The 13,940-nt window shown below is 32.9% G+C and overlaps 2 protein-coding genes and 2 non-coding genes across 11 annotated transcripts; 2 read left to right on the forward strand and 2 right to left on the reverse strand.

The window, feature by feature from the left end:
* The first annotated feature begins 1,521 nt into the window (after positions 1-1,521).
* Positions 1,522-6,427, forward strand: LOC106756602. Of its 8 annotated transcripts, XM_022778368.1 has the most exons (7): positions 1,522-1,615; positions 2,383-2,741; positions 3,046-4,124; positions 4,748-4,785; positions 4,868-5,063; positions 5,572-5,677; positions 6,194-6,427. In XM_022778368.1, the coding sequence occupies exons 2-6, from the start codon at positions 2,588-2,590 to the stop codon at positions 5,572-5,574; spliced, it is 1,470 nt and encodes a 489-aa protein (XP_022634089.1). In that variant the 5' UTR covers positions 1,522-1,615; positions 2,383-2,587; the 3' UTR covers positions 5,575-5,677; positions 6,194-6,427. The 8 variants fall into 8 exon arrangements, with proteins under 8 accessions (XP_022634089.1, XP_022634092.1, XP_022634094.1 ...); XM_022778371.1 differs by lacking the exon at positions 2,383-2,741; XM_022778373.1 differs by lacking the exon at positions 2,383-2,741 and having other exon boundaries at positions 3,055-4,124.
* Positions 6,428-8,626: 2,199 nt separating this feature from the next.
* Positions 8,627-12,551, forward strand: LOC106755424 (serine/threonine-protein kinase-like protein ACR4). Its single transcript, XM_014637577.2, has one exon. The coding sequence runs from the start codon at positions 9,569-9,571 to the stop codon at positions 12,317-12,319; it is 2,751 nt and encodes a 916-aa protein (XP_014493063.1). The 5' UTR covers positions 8,627-9,568; the 3' UTR covers positions 12,320-12,551.
* On the reverse strand, positions 12,552-12,623 carry TRNAT-UGU. Its single transcript has one exon. It is a non-coding gene; the product is annotated as a tRNA-Thr (tRNA).
* Positions 12,624-13,807: 1,184 nt separating this feature from the next.
* Positions 13,808-13,879, reverse strand: TRNAT-UGU. The gene has a single exon. It is a non-coding gene; the product is annotated as a tRNA-Thr (tRNA).
* Between the last annotated feature and the right edge of the window lie 61 nt (positions 13,880-13,940).

Below are 13,940 nucleotides of genomic sequence, written 5' to 3' on the forward strand. Positions count from 1 at the left end.
GTGTTTACATGTAATTAGTAAATGTTTATAGGTTATGTTAGGGTGATATACATGCTTATAAGTATTGATAGGATATATATATTATAGTTATATATATTATCTTATAAAACAATATTATGTCATGACACGTATTAGACGACTTAAGAATTAAATTTTGAAATATTAGTGTATCAATAATTTTACTTTATATTAATGGACATTCTTTTTGAGACATTTATGATATTTTTCTCAATATATACATACCATAGTTGAATTAAATAATTTTACTTTATATTAATGAACATTCTTTTTGAGATATTTATGATATTTTTCTCAATACATACATACCATAGTTGAACTAAAACCTAATCAAATTCTAAAAGCAAAACTGATTCTCATCAATTTAGTTATTAAAGAATATCAATGTACCAGCAAAATTTAATTTATCAATGTAATATATAACTTTTAAAATAAGAATAAGTATAACATATATTATATTTTTTCCCAGATGCAATAATAAAGCATAATGTATACAAAAATAAATACTTAACATAGTTTATTTAGTAAAAAAATTATATTGAATAAGCTGCACACCAAAGACAACTTTAAAATTTCAATTTCATGATTTGGAAAATTGTTCATTCCCAATGTTTCCATGACTATGGCATTGTGGCAGTCACATGCATTCGACATGTCTCATGGTTATTTCATTTTGTGTGGCTTACATCATTACATTATGTACTTCTATGGTGTTTTTCTCATGACATGATGGATCAGAGTCATGCAAAGAAGATGGATGGATTAAAGTTGATCAATGGTGGTGCTGGAGAATACTTACCAACATGCTACTCTACCTTATTTTTAGAATAATAATACTTAAATAATATTTTTTTTATAATATTTAAAAATTATTTACGTATATAATAATATTTATAATAATTATTATTGACTATAAAATAATTTTAAATCAATAACAAAATAACACATAAATTATCTTTAAATATTATTTCAAATATTATAAATATTATAAAAGAAATATAGACTAGGTATCATTATCCATGTTGCAATAAAAACCTTGCAAGCCAGTTGTCATTAGACACTGATGTTTAAAAAGAAAGTAAAACTTTTTTGACATGATAATTAGAGGTAGTATTCAAAATTCAAACATTTGAAGAATGCAGAGGATTATCCAATAAGAGAAGTGGATAGAGTGAGGCCCAATAATAAACGGCGCTGTTGCAACCCATTCTTCCCACAGCCTTACACGTGTCATAGCAAAAAGGTTGTCTTTAATCTTCTTTTGTTAAGCCTCTCTCACCAACTCCATTAGGGTAAAAACACATCACAAATCTTGATTAAGAAAGTTATCATTTAACACTTAATCTTTATTAGATTTAATAACCATTCTATAGTCTTTCACACATTTTTTTTTTTAATTTTAATTTATAAATTATTATAATTTAAATATTTAAAAATTACAAAAAAAAAAGTCATATGGTGTGAAAATATATGTTCTTTTTTCTATGGTTATTGACGAAATTACCACTCTCTTAAACCAAAGCAATCCTCCCTCTAAAAAGCTTGGTCTTCCTAAATCAAACAAAAGCATCCTCTGCAACATTTTCATCTCCATCAGGTATATCATCCTTCTCTGTTTCATTTTCTCTCTATGTTTCTCTTACATTCACATTCTTCTTTCACACACACACCTTCAATGCTCCCTTTGTTAATCTTGGGTGCTTCTACCTTTTTACCTACTAAAGATGCAATGGGGTGCTTACGAATTAATATCTTAGCTCTTACTCATTAATATGCTTGTCAATGCCGTTCGTCCAAGCATAAGATGATCAATTGGAACTGATTTACTGTGAAGGTTCAAAATATTGTCATTTCCCCATTTAGTTCTTTATTAGATGTACAAGTGTTTCATTTCAATAAACAATGATAGTAGGCGAGAAGTTTCTTGAACAGATTTTAGTTTTTTTTTTTTTTGGTGTGTTTGGCTCAAGTGACTATTGTTCTTAGAGGGGTCTGCTTAGTGATTGGGGGACACTGCAGTAGATCTAAGAAAACTTGATATTGCGGTGTGGTGGTGCTGAAAAAATACAAACCCGAAGGAAGAACAATAAATTTTATATGAGAAAACTCTGTAGTTCCTAGGTGGGGAAAATTCCACTGTTTCACTGATAATTTCCATTCCACACCCTCTCATCTGTTTTTCACTGAGATGAGATCTTGTAATTCTACATTTCCCATGGTTGAAAAATATCTGTGAATTACTGGGATGATGCCCAATCCAATTCAGTGTATTCGGGTACTCCTAGGATGTATGCACGCTGTTTTGTCTTACTTTACTGGACTCGTTCTTTACCTCATTCTGCAATTCTTCTGATTTTCAAGCAGTGAGGGGTGGGGGAAGATGAATGCATACAATGTTTGATGCAAGAACCTTATCATTGTTGGGCCAAAATCCCACTCCTTGGAACTGCAGCCTAAAGATCTCAAATGACTGACCAAAAGAATTCTGGCAAATGGATGCAAATAATTTTTCCATTGCTCCTGATTTTCTTTTTTATTGTATTAATATTTTGTCATCTTTGATTCTGTGATGCCAAATTTGGCTGCACTCACAATTATGTGGCTTGTGTTCAATTGTGCAAGACCTTGTGTACCCGCCTTTGCAGTTCATCTGTCTAACCAAATTATTCTTCTTCGATCTTATAGAGAAATCAGGAAGCAGTTTATATACTTTATGCCAACGGGTAGGTGAAGTGATTCTTTTGCACCGGTTAATGGATTAGAATAATGATTGTCTTAGTTAGGAAGACAATGTAAGTTTCAGTCTTCCATTACTGGTTTGCAGAGCTGTTTGAATTTTGAAAACTATGGTTGGCGTCTTAAAAAGTTATGTTATTGATTTCACAGTAGGTATAGCTCCTATGACTTGGCCTAGAGTTGTGCAATGCAAGGGCAAGTTGATCTGGATAAAAAATTACTCCACCTTTATTTACATTTTTCTTTTTGTTGTACAATCTGTTGGAACATGTCTCATTTAATTGTGTGCAGCACATGCAGGGCGCTTTGGCTATACGATGCATATAGGTTTGAAGAAGGCAAAGTCACCTGGAAGAGGCTTCGACATACATTTAGGTAAAATGAGAGACAGCACAGTGCTGATTTGTCACCAAAATAACAGTGAAGTAGTAGAAGCATCTGCACCTTCAGTTGAGAAAGATTTTGCCTCTTCAGTAAAAGCAGCTACTGAAGCTCCTCCATCGTCATTTCAATTCTATGTCTGGTCAGATGTGGGAGTTAGTCTTCATGTTGATTTAAATTTGTCCCCAACAGATTGGACTAATAGGTTTAGAAACGAGGTTTGCATAAGTGAGAATCTGCATGAAAACAAATCCCGAAGCCTTTGGCAGGATCTCAGTGACTTAGCCGAGAATTCTACACAAGGAAAATCTTCCTTTCTGTTGAGTACGAATTCTGGACAAATTGATGAGCATGATAGTCAGGCCAGGTCTCCCTCAAGCTTGAAACTGACAAAAGATGGTGCTACAGATTTAAATCAACAGAATACAGATGGCAGTCCTTTGATATGTAATTCATTGACTCCATGCAGCATGACTGTAAAAGTGAAAGATAATTTACAGGAAAAGCATTCAACTCTCTCAGCTAAAGCTAGAAATGGTGCACTGAACACTTTTATTTGTGGTGCTGAATCTTGTGCTAAAGACAAGTCTAAGAAAATCATCGATTCAGATGCTACCAATATGCCTTTCATCAAGTCAATCTGTGATTCTGTTGTCAAATCACTGTCATATCCTGACATACTAGAACTTCAAAATTCAAAACCTGATAATGAATGTTTTGAGGATTGTGCTCTGCTAAATGATTCTTGCTTTGTGAATCCTAGTTCGGTGTGTGCTGGAGCTTCAGTAAGTAGTTCTGTGGGAGTACAAAACTCAGAAGTTATAAATTGTCATAAATATGGATCAGTTTCACTCTATGGCAATGATGATTCCCTGGACTTAAGTGATCCAAAGAGCACTTTTCCTGACATGGAACAGGGTAGACTTTCCAAAACCGAGATCGTTTTTGAAACTGATAGCAACAATTTCACATCACTAACTAATAAATGGGTATAGTTTTTTTCTTTAGCCTTCTAGATATATGTACGTTTTTGTCTAGTACAAACATTAGATTTGATGTCGCTGAACTATTCTAGTTCCAGTTTAATTATAGGTCTTGGTATAATACTGTGGTAGACCGACGTGATTTGGAGAGCCTTTCACTCATAAAATCAAAATTGAAAACTGAAATCTTTATATGTCTGTCAGGTCTGGTGCTAATGTATCCTCTCTAGAATAATTATAGAAGAATTATTGTGGAAGAATTTGAAATCTTCCACTGTAGAAAAAGAAATATGAATGGTTCTTATCATCACACAGTTATATTGATACTATTACTGAAAGCTGTTTCCTACGTGGCCACTAACACTTCATACTTTTGTATCTTGGAGTCATCCATCGTAGCCACTAACACTTCTGTGAATTTTTGTCATTTATTTCTGTGACGTGTTGGAGATGTTAGGTTATGTTTTAAGTAAGAAAAGAACGTTGATAATTTAAGTATCGGCAACCTAAAGATTTTGTGATCCATTGCAATCTTATGGAATGTTGGTCTCCTGAACATATTATTTGTCTTGTTTTTTTTTTAGTTAATCATTTACTTTAAGTGTGCTAAAACATTCATTTATTTGCAGGAGGGTGGCAGGATTGTTGATCGAAGGGAGAGTTCAGAGTAATTACTGTTCATATGTTTTTCAGTGTTTTTAAAGTGCTTTTATTCTACTGATTTGAGTATATTTGTACTGCGGTTTCAGATGCTCCCAATTTGGTGATCCACCTAAGAGATCTAGCCTAGATTGTGATGATCCAGATTCTAAAATGGAGCTCAGCAAAAAGAGAAAAAGCAGAGACTCTGAGATTCAAGTTTCAAATGGCACGACAAGAGTTTTACGAAGCATGAAGAATACTGGTATGAAGCTGCCCAGAAGATCCATGAGGCTAATCTCCAAGGTGCTTTGACATTTCATTATGCATTAAAGTAAAACTAANGANNATAAACCTNAAAAGTAAATAAAGTTATTNAGTTTGATTGCAGTGTTCANTGTCTTACGAGTTNCTAGTTGCAACATTNACCTNATATTCAAATAGGATGTACATTTTTAAATGGCCATCAATTATGNATTATTTTTTCCAGATGAACCGCCTCATTGTTATTGCTACTCAAAGTATTCTATTCTNTCAGATTAAGTTAAAAGATTGGGGTTTTGAAATTCAAATTGCTTTATGACATATTAGCTTAAATTCTAATTTTTCATTTACACTAAAACCTGCAATGCAAGAGCTATTTTGTTCATCTTTTGTTGTATACTTGAGAAAAAGGTAGGCTTGATAGTTGGCTCGCCTGTTGCAAACTTTATTTTAGATGTTAATTTTTTTTTGTCAAAGTTTAACTTTTNGAGTTTCTTATCTACCTGTTTGATTCTTCTGTGTATTGATATTATTTGTTTTTCTTGTTCAGTGAGTTCATGAAGTGCTTGGTGCGTTATTTGGGGTAATAAATTAGTTCCAGATTTTTCAACAAGTCATAATCCACTGTTCAAAAGTTGAAGAATGATATTTAGTAGGTACGAACTAGCCCTCATCCTAATTTTGAGCAACATATAAGGAGATATGAGATAGGTCATGAAATTGATCTTACATGTTCATATGACATATTAGAAAAATCAAATAACTCAATCCTCATGACTTACATAGTTTTCCTTGTAAATCATTTTTCTGTGGAATCACTTTGGTATGTGATCAAACTTTTGAAATCATAAATTGAAACAAATATACCTAAAATTCCTATCCATATAGTTTTATTATTTTTGTCACCTCTCTTAAATTTGTTTTGCTAACTGGAGACAATTTCTTTGTTTTCTGTTTTCATTCTATATATGTTTTCAGATAACAAGAGTAGTGCCTCTTTTTTAAGAAATTCTGTACAAAATGGAAAAATAGGCACATGAAACAAATTGGAAACAACTTTTTTCTGCTGTAAACTAAAATCTGGTTATTTGGTGAGAGGCCATTTAGCCATTCAGTCTAGTTACATCAATTTAAATTTACATGGTGTTGTTAATCATGTTAATTGTTTGCAGGTTGCTCATTATTTTGGAAGAGGTTATACCCACAGCAATTAAAAAGCTAGGTGACATTTTTGGAAGATTTCAGTTATCAAACAACTAAAGAATGTTCCATAGTTCTGTCTATTTTTGGCATTTAGAAATGATAAAAATCATTGCTTGTTTTAATATTTATATTTATCCTTTAAGACACTATTTCTGATCGTATATTTATACGAGATCATATTATTTACCATTAAATTTTCTTAAGTTTGATGTCAGCCAATCTGTGGGTCTGTCAGTATATAGTTTAGCATAATAAATGTATCCTTCATCCGTTCTCGTGTTTGTAGATACCTGAGCACATTTTTGTTCTTTTTTTATGAGATATTCATGGTATGATTAATCTTTTTATAAGAAACAGGACTATCTTTAGTGGAGTTTTCTCTATCAATAACATCTTTATTTTTATTTTGTTTTTTTAATTAAGATTTATATAATAATTGTTAAAATAAGTTCAAAAATAGATGCAGAATTATTATTATTATATTTAATCTTTTTTTATTTAGAAAGTTAAATTAAAATGATTTTGCAATAAATTAAAGTTTTTTTTTTCTTCTAAAATGGCATGCCCCAATACACTTACAAGTTCAATCTTGTTTGGTTGCCAAAATTTCTTGTCAGTTGTATCTTTAAAGAAACAGATTTCTAGTTGATAAGTGACATTTTCTTTTTCTTTTTCACAATATAATTAGTTTTATTATTTTAAGCAATATAATCAATTTCCCCCTCACATTATAATACTTTGTTACAACAAAACTATTATTTATATTATTAGTGCATGCGTAACTTAGAAATTGGTGTGTTTTCTTTTTCCTTCTAAAGATTATGAAAAAGTGATTTTCTACAATTAGCTTTTCAATCCAAGGGAGGAAATAATTAATTTATAAACTAATGAAGAAATAGGGTTTATTTGGGTCTTTAAAGGGGAGACAGAATTGGAGGCATATTGTGAAGGTTAGTTAATAAATACAGATGTAAACCATGAAATTACTTTAATTGCATTTCCCTTTTCTTTTCTTTTTATGGCTACGTTTCATCTATTGAATGCACTTCTCACAAACGTTATTAATTAGCTTATTATCTATAATTCAACTCTCAACTTTTTAAACTTCCAACTTCAAATTTTCAAATGCATCAACGTTGGGAGCAGTTATGTTGACCCAAATAATGATTAAAAAAGTGATAATGTGAAAAAGATAATAAGATATGGAAAATGGTATTAGTATTTGTTTAAATTATATACAAATTTAAAACTACTAAAATTAACTAAGAATATAGTACCTTGACATACCAACGTTTTAAATACATTATTTTATTAATTTGTAAAATGGTATAATGTAATTGACTAAATAAAGTCATTATTGAAAAGTGTCATTTGAATGTCAATACCTAATGTTAAAGTATTATTATTCATTAAAGAAATGCATAAGAAAGTTAAAAATAATAATAACTAATATTCTATGCAATCATCCGTATTTATAAATTTTCACAAAATGTGAAAAAGAAATTAAGAAAAACAATTTTACCGACAATAACAAATAGAATATTTAAAAGAATATGTCTATGATGCCTAGAAATTTTAATTCTGAAAAAGTTTTGAAATTAATCCAAATAACATGTTTCAATGATTAATATACACTATATTTGACATCGAAGGAATTTAAAAAATTAAAAATATCACTCAAGTACTTAATTAATTTAAGACCCTCAAAGTGATTTCTATTTAAAGTGTTCATTTATGAACATACAAATAAATACTTAATACTTTCTATATTTTCAGCTTTCCTCACATCGCATTACAAATCACATCGATAACATGTATCACTTTTCTCTATATTTTATTAGAAAAAATGAATGAACTGAATTTAAGAGATTCATGTGTGGACAATTCTCCATTATCAAGTTCTCACACGAAAAACAGAAATTGAACTTCTATCCTCGGAAAATGAGTTTGTCAAATTACCAAGTTGACTAAACTTCAACGGGGACACACATATATATATATAAAATTTACGTAAATCATATATTAGTTATATCTCCGTAATCATATCTTAATTATATCTTTTATTGTTGGAAATGTAATTTTATTGTTATCGGATCATCTATTAAATATCTAATCTTAGGATGTAAGAGTATATTGTAAGTTCTAAATTGACTAGAAATAAGGTCAATTAATTATATATAAATGGATATAAATCTCATCTTACAAATCAGTTTTCCACGAATGAGTTAAGTTTAAAGTCCATTTATAACATTATAACATATTGAATATAAATGGCATAATGTTAGGTACTTTAATAAAATTGAATCTGAGTAAAAGTTGCTTCCATAAATACACTCTGAAGGGTAAAAATGATCAGAAATTGATTTATAAGTAAATTTGTGGAATTTGTGATTAATGGGTGGAAAAGACAGATGATTTGAACAGAAAGACGATGAAGCAGACAGAGAGGAAGTGAAAGAAAAAGAAGCAACCCTACAGATAGGAACTTGTTGAGCAGGAAAGTGAGGAAAAGAATGGTTTGAGGTGTGATGTGATGTTTTGTATTGTTCGAAGTTGGAAGCCATTAGCCACACCTGATGAGCAAAGTAAGATTTGGAAGTGGTGGCCAAAAATGGAGTAGTCCAAGCATGAAAACATTGAATTGCATTAACTTTATCATTTATTAGCTTCACCAACACTTTGCCCATACGTATACAAGGAGCAGTTTTGTGTCATTTAATGCACCGTCTCTCCCCCACCCTCTTGTCTGCAACAACAACAATACCCTGCAACTACCCTCAGCAATCTATCTACATCTCCTTCACTTCCCATCTCCAACACCCCATGCTCCAAAATGCATTGCAAAAACGCTTTTCACAATGTGGGCTGGCCACCTCATTCAAACACCTTGTTTATGCAGTGATTTAAGAGTTTCTTTCGTGATGAAAACAGTTGGATTTGTAGCAGCCTTTTATACAATCTTTTATCTTTCTCACCTAGCCAACAAGAAGCATGGGATTTTCTTTCCTATGCATTGGAAATGGCAGAACAGTTTCTTTCCTATCTATTTGCCTTGGCTTAAATGAAAAAGATTCTCAATTTGCTTGCTGTTTTCCACCTTCACTACTCCTTTTTCTTGCATTGCTAGTTATTCATAGAGTCTGTACGAAATCGTGAGGTAATGGTGTTATCATGGGGTTTTAGTTCTTAACAAGATGAGGTTTGCAAGATTTGTTTTTCCCTCTAGACTGCATTAGCCTTACCGAATAGTTTTCTCTCTGGGAAGTGAATGGAAGCAAAGCTATATACTTTGATCAAACAATTTTGTTATTAAGCATTCTACGTTCTACATTTTTATCTGGGTAATGTTTTGGTTTCTTTGTATTATGGGGTTCTCGCTAAAACGACAGTTGTTGAACGGGAATCCATGTTCATTTAGGCTTCTGTTTGAGCTGGTGGTTTTATCGTACTTGTGGTTACAAGTCACAAGCCTTGGTTCCATGTCATCCATTGCAATCTCGTACGGCGAAAAGGGTTCTGTGTTTTGTGGTTTGAAATCTGATGGCTCTCACACAGTGACATGTTATGGAGGAAATTCAGCCATAATCTATGGAACACCAGCCCGGTTTTCATTTGTTGGTCTAACAGCTGGAGACGGCTTTGTCTGTGGGCTTCTGATGGGTTCCAATCAACCGTACTGCTGGGGTAGCAGTGCCTACATTGAAATGGGAGTGCCTCAACCTATTATCGGAGGAGCACAGTACCTAGAAATCAGTGCTGGTGATTACCATGTTTGTGGCTTGAGGAAACCTTTGACTGGAAAACACAGGTACATTTCCTTGGTTGATTGCTGGGGCTACAACATGACCAAAAACTATGTTTTTGGGGGACACATTGAATCAATCACAGCTGGTTCCGAATTCAATTGTGGTCTTTTTTCTCAGAACAGGACTGTGTTCTGCTGGGGTGATGAGACTAATAGCCTGGTGATTAGTTTGATTCCACAAGACAAGAGATTCCAGAAAATTTCAGCCGGTGGGTATCATGTGTGTGGAATCTTAGAGGGAGTGAATTCCAGGACTGTTTGTTGGGGGAGAAGCTTGAACCTTGGGGAAGAAATTTCAGTGGCACATGCAGGTCAAGGAAACGTTGATTTGGCTCCAAATGATCCCATGCTTTCTGTAGTGGGAGGGAAGTTCCATGCATGTGGGATTAAGAGCTATGATCGTGGAGTGATTTGTTGGGGCTTTATCATCAAACGAAGCACTCCATCTCCTAGAGGGATTAAGGTTTTTGAAGTTGCAGCTGGTGATTACTTTACTTGTGCAGTTCTTGCTGACAAATATCTTATGCCTTCATGTTGGGGAGTTGATTTTCCCACCTCACTTCCTTTAGCTGTTTCACCAGGAATGTGTCAACCTGCTCCATGCCCTCCTGGTTCCTATGCCATTAATCAGCATAAAGGTCTCTGCAAATCACCAGATTCTCGTGTTTGCATGAGGTGCAGCGGTGCTTGTCCTCCTGAAATGTATCAGAAGAGTGCATGCAATTTGGCTTCTGATAGACTATGTGAATATAACTGTGCATCTTGTTCTTCATCCCAATGCTTCACGAACTGCTCCTCTTCATATTCCAATGCTTCCACTGAGAAGAAAACTGAAAAATTCTGGGCTTTACAGTTGCCAGTTGTCATTGCCGAGATTGCTTTTGCGGTTTTCATAGTCAGTGTGGTGTCATTAACTGCAATTTTATACGTCCGCTACAGGCTAAGAGATTGCGAGTGTTCAAAAGGATCAAAGGGGAAGAAACTGAACGGGAGTTCTTCCCTGCAAAACGAGAATAAGGTGAGGCCAGACATTGAGGAGTTGAAGATCAGAAGGGCTCAAATGTTCACCTATGAGGAACTAGAAAGTGCAACTTGTGGATTCAAGGAAGAGTCCATAGTGGGGAAGGGGAGTTTCTCGTGTGTGTTCAAGGGAGTGTTGAAAGATGGGACAGTTGTTGCTGTGAAAAGGGCAATAGTGTCTCCCAACATGCAGAAGAATTCCAAGGAGTTTCACACAGAACTTGACTTGCTCTCAAGGTTGAACCACGCTCATTTGCTCAACCTACTAGGCTATTGTGAAGAAGGTGGAGAGAGACTTCTTGTGTATGAGTTCATGGCTCATGGCTCCTTGCACCAACACTTGCATGGGACAAACCAAGTGTTGAGAGAACAGTTAAATTGGATAAGAAGAGTGACTATTGCAGTGCAAGCAGCACGTGGAATTGAATATTTGCATGGCTATGCTTGCCCTCCTGTGATTCACAGAGACATAAAGTCCTCAAACATTCTCATTGATGAAGAACACAATGCAAGAGTGGCTGACTTTGGTTTATCATTGTTAGGTCCTGCAGATAGTGGTTCACCACTGGCTGAACTCCCAGCTGGGACTTTTGGCTATCTTGATCCTGAATACTACAGGCTTCATTACCTCACAACCAAATCAGATGTGTATAGTTTTGGTGTTCTTCTTTTGGAGATTCTGAGTGGTAGAAAAGCCATTGACATGCAATATGAAGAAGGGAACATAGTGGAATGGGCAGTACCTCTTATAAAATCAGGAGATATAACTGAAATTTTGGACCCAGTTTTGAAACCCCCTCCTGATGTAGAAGCCTTGAAGAGAATAGCCAATGTGGCTTGTAAGTGTGTGAGGATGAGAGGGAAAGAGAGACCCTCAATGGACAAAGTAACAACAGCTTTGGAGAGAGGTCTTGCACAGTTAATGGGTAGTCCATGCATTGAGCAGCCTATTTTGCCAACTGAGGTGGTTTTGGGAAGCAACAGATTGCACAAGAAATCATCTCAAATATCCTCAAACAGGTCAATTTCTGAGACTGATGAGGACCAAAGGATTGAGTTCAGGGCACCCTCATGGATTACCTTTCCCAGTGTGACATCTTCTCAAAGGAGAAAATCATCAGTGTCTGAGGTAGATGTTGATGGGAAGAACAATGCAGAAGGTAAGAACTTGAGCAATGTTGGAGGTGCTGCTGATGTTTTGAGAAGCCTTGATGAAGAGATTGGTCCTGCTTCTCCTGGAGAGAGGCTGTTCTTGCAACACAACTTCTAACCATGTGATGTGTGTCACAACTTTAGACTTCTACTACAACTACTCATGTAGTGCTGTTTCATGTAACTTTCTTTCTTCACTCTCATCATTGTTGCACTCTAACTATTATTATTTAAACCATTAAGGCGTTTTTACTTCTCACAAAATCACTCTTCTTTTGCCATGGTTGTAAGATACTACAAGTTTCTGTTGATAGAAGCAAAATTAAAAAGTTTAAAAAACGCAAAATAAATGCCCTCACGCAGGATCGAACTACGGACCTTCAGTTTACAAGACTGACGCTCTACCACTGAGCTATAAGGGCTTGTTTAAAATCAAACACACCAGTAATTTACTAAATCTAAAGAAAAAACCACAATATACATTCTAACTTCTAGTATATTATTTTATTTTTTAAAATTTATTTTTATTAGTACAAACCACTTATATAAAGGTAAAATGGTCATAAAAGTGTAAATTTTTTATTTACTCAAGAGTAAAAAAATAGAGAAGAGTAATGCCAAATAATTATAAAAAATTTAAGCATCTCAAAGAATATTTTTTTTAATAAGAAACAATGTTTAAGCATTTAGTTTTTAAAATTGAAATACAGTTACTTATTTAATTTAAGTTTAAGATGAATGTAATACTAAACATTTTAAAATATTATAATATAATTTAAGAATATAAATAAATGATTAATATATTAATATAAAAAAAAAAACAGAAGTTAAAAGAATGGTAAACCTAACTTTGTGTTTTGATAGAGAAATTGACCACTTTTAAAATAACTAAATTAATGAATTTTGTTATTTCAAATTGTTGTATCTTTTCATTTGAGAATTAAATGAATTAAAGTCTTCCTAACATCATTACAAAACAATTTATTATAATTGACAATTAGCAGAACAGAAGAGCAATGTATTAGTCTCGGTGGAATAAATGTCATTCAAAATCAAATTGAAGAAAAAATATGGGGAATAAATAATAAATCTGAGAATATAAAAAATAAATAAATTCCTATTTTTATATGAAATTTGAAATTATCTAATTCCAAATAATACAATTACTTTAATAAAATTTTAGAATTTCATTTTTTATAAGTTCGTTATTCAAACAACATATTTTATCCTAAAGCTTTTCATGTTCAATAAAATGACCACCTTGATAAATTTCCTATATAAACATATTTTAAATAGAATTTTCAATATCTCATAACTTCAATTTTTTTATGTATAAAAAAATAGAAGTCTCAATTTTCTAATAATCAAATATTAGAAAAAAATTTGAAATCTCAATTCCCTAACGCCTTCCATCTGAACCACTACTTTAAATATTTTAATATAACATACATTAGAGTAATATAAACCTTTAATTTATAAGAAAATATTATTTTCTCTTCAATTTGTCATAAAGGGTAGATTTTTAAGATAAAGGAAGCAAAAGCAGAATTTTTTTTTATCATTTTTTAATAAAGAAAAAAGGATAAAAGAAACAAAACATTAGTTTTGCCCTCACGCAGGATCGAACTACGGACCTTCAGTTTACAAGACTGACGCTCTACCACTGAGCTATAAGGGCCATTCGTTAACAACTCTGTAAATTTATTATATGTTGGTTTTATTTTGACCTATGTATGAGT

This window comes from Vigna radiata, chromosome 2, assembly GCF_000741045.1.
Source record: "Vigna radiata var. radiata cultivar VC1973A chromosome 2, Vradiata_ver6, whole genome shotgun sequence".
Lineage (NCBI taxonomy): Eukaryota > Viridiplantae > Streptophyta > Magnoliopsida > Fabales > Fabaceae > Vigna > Vigna radiata.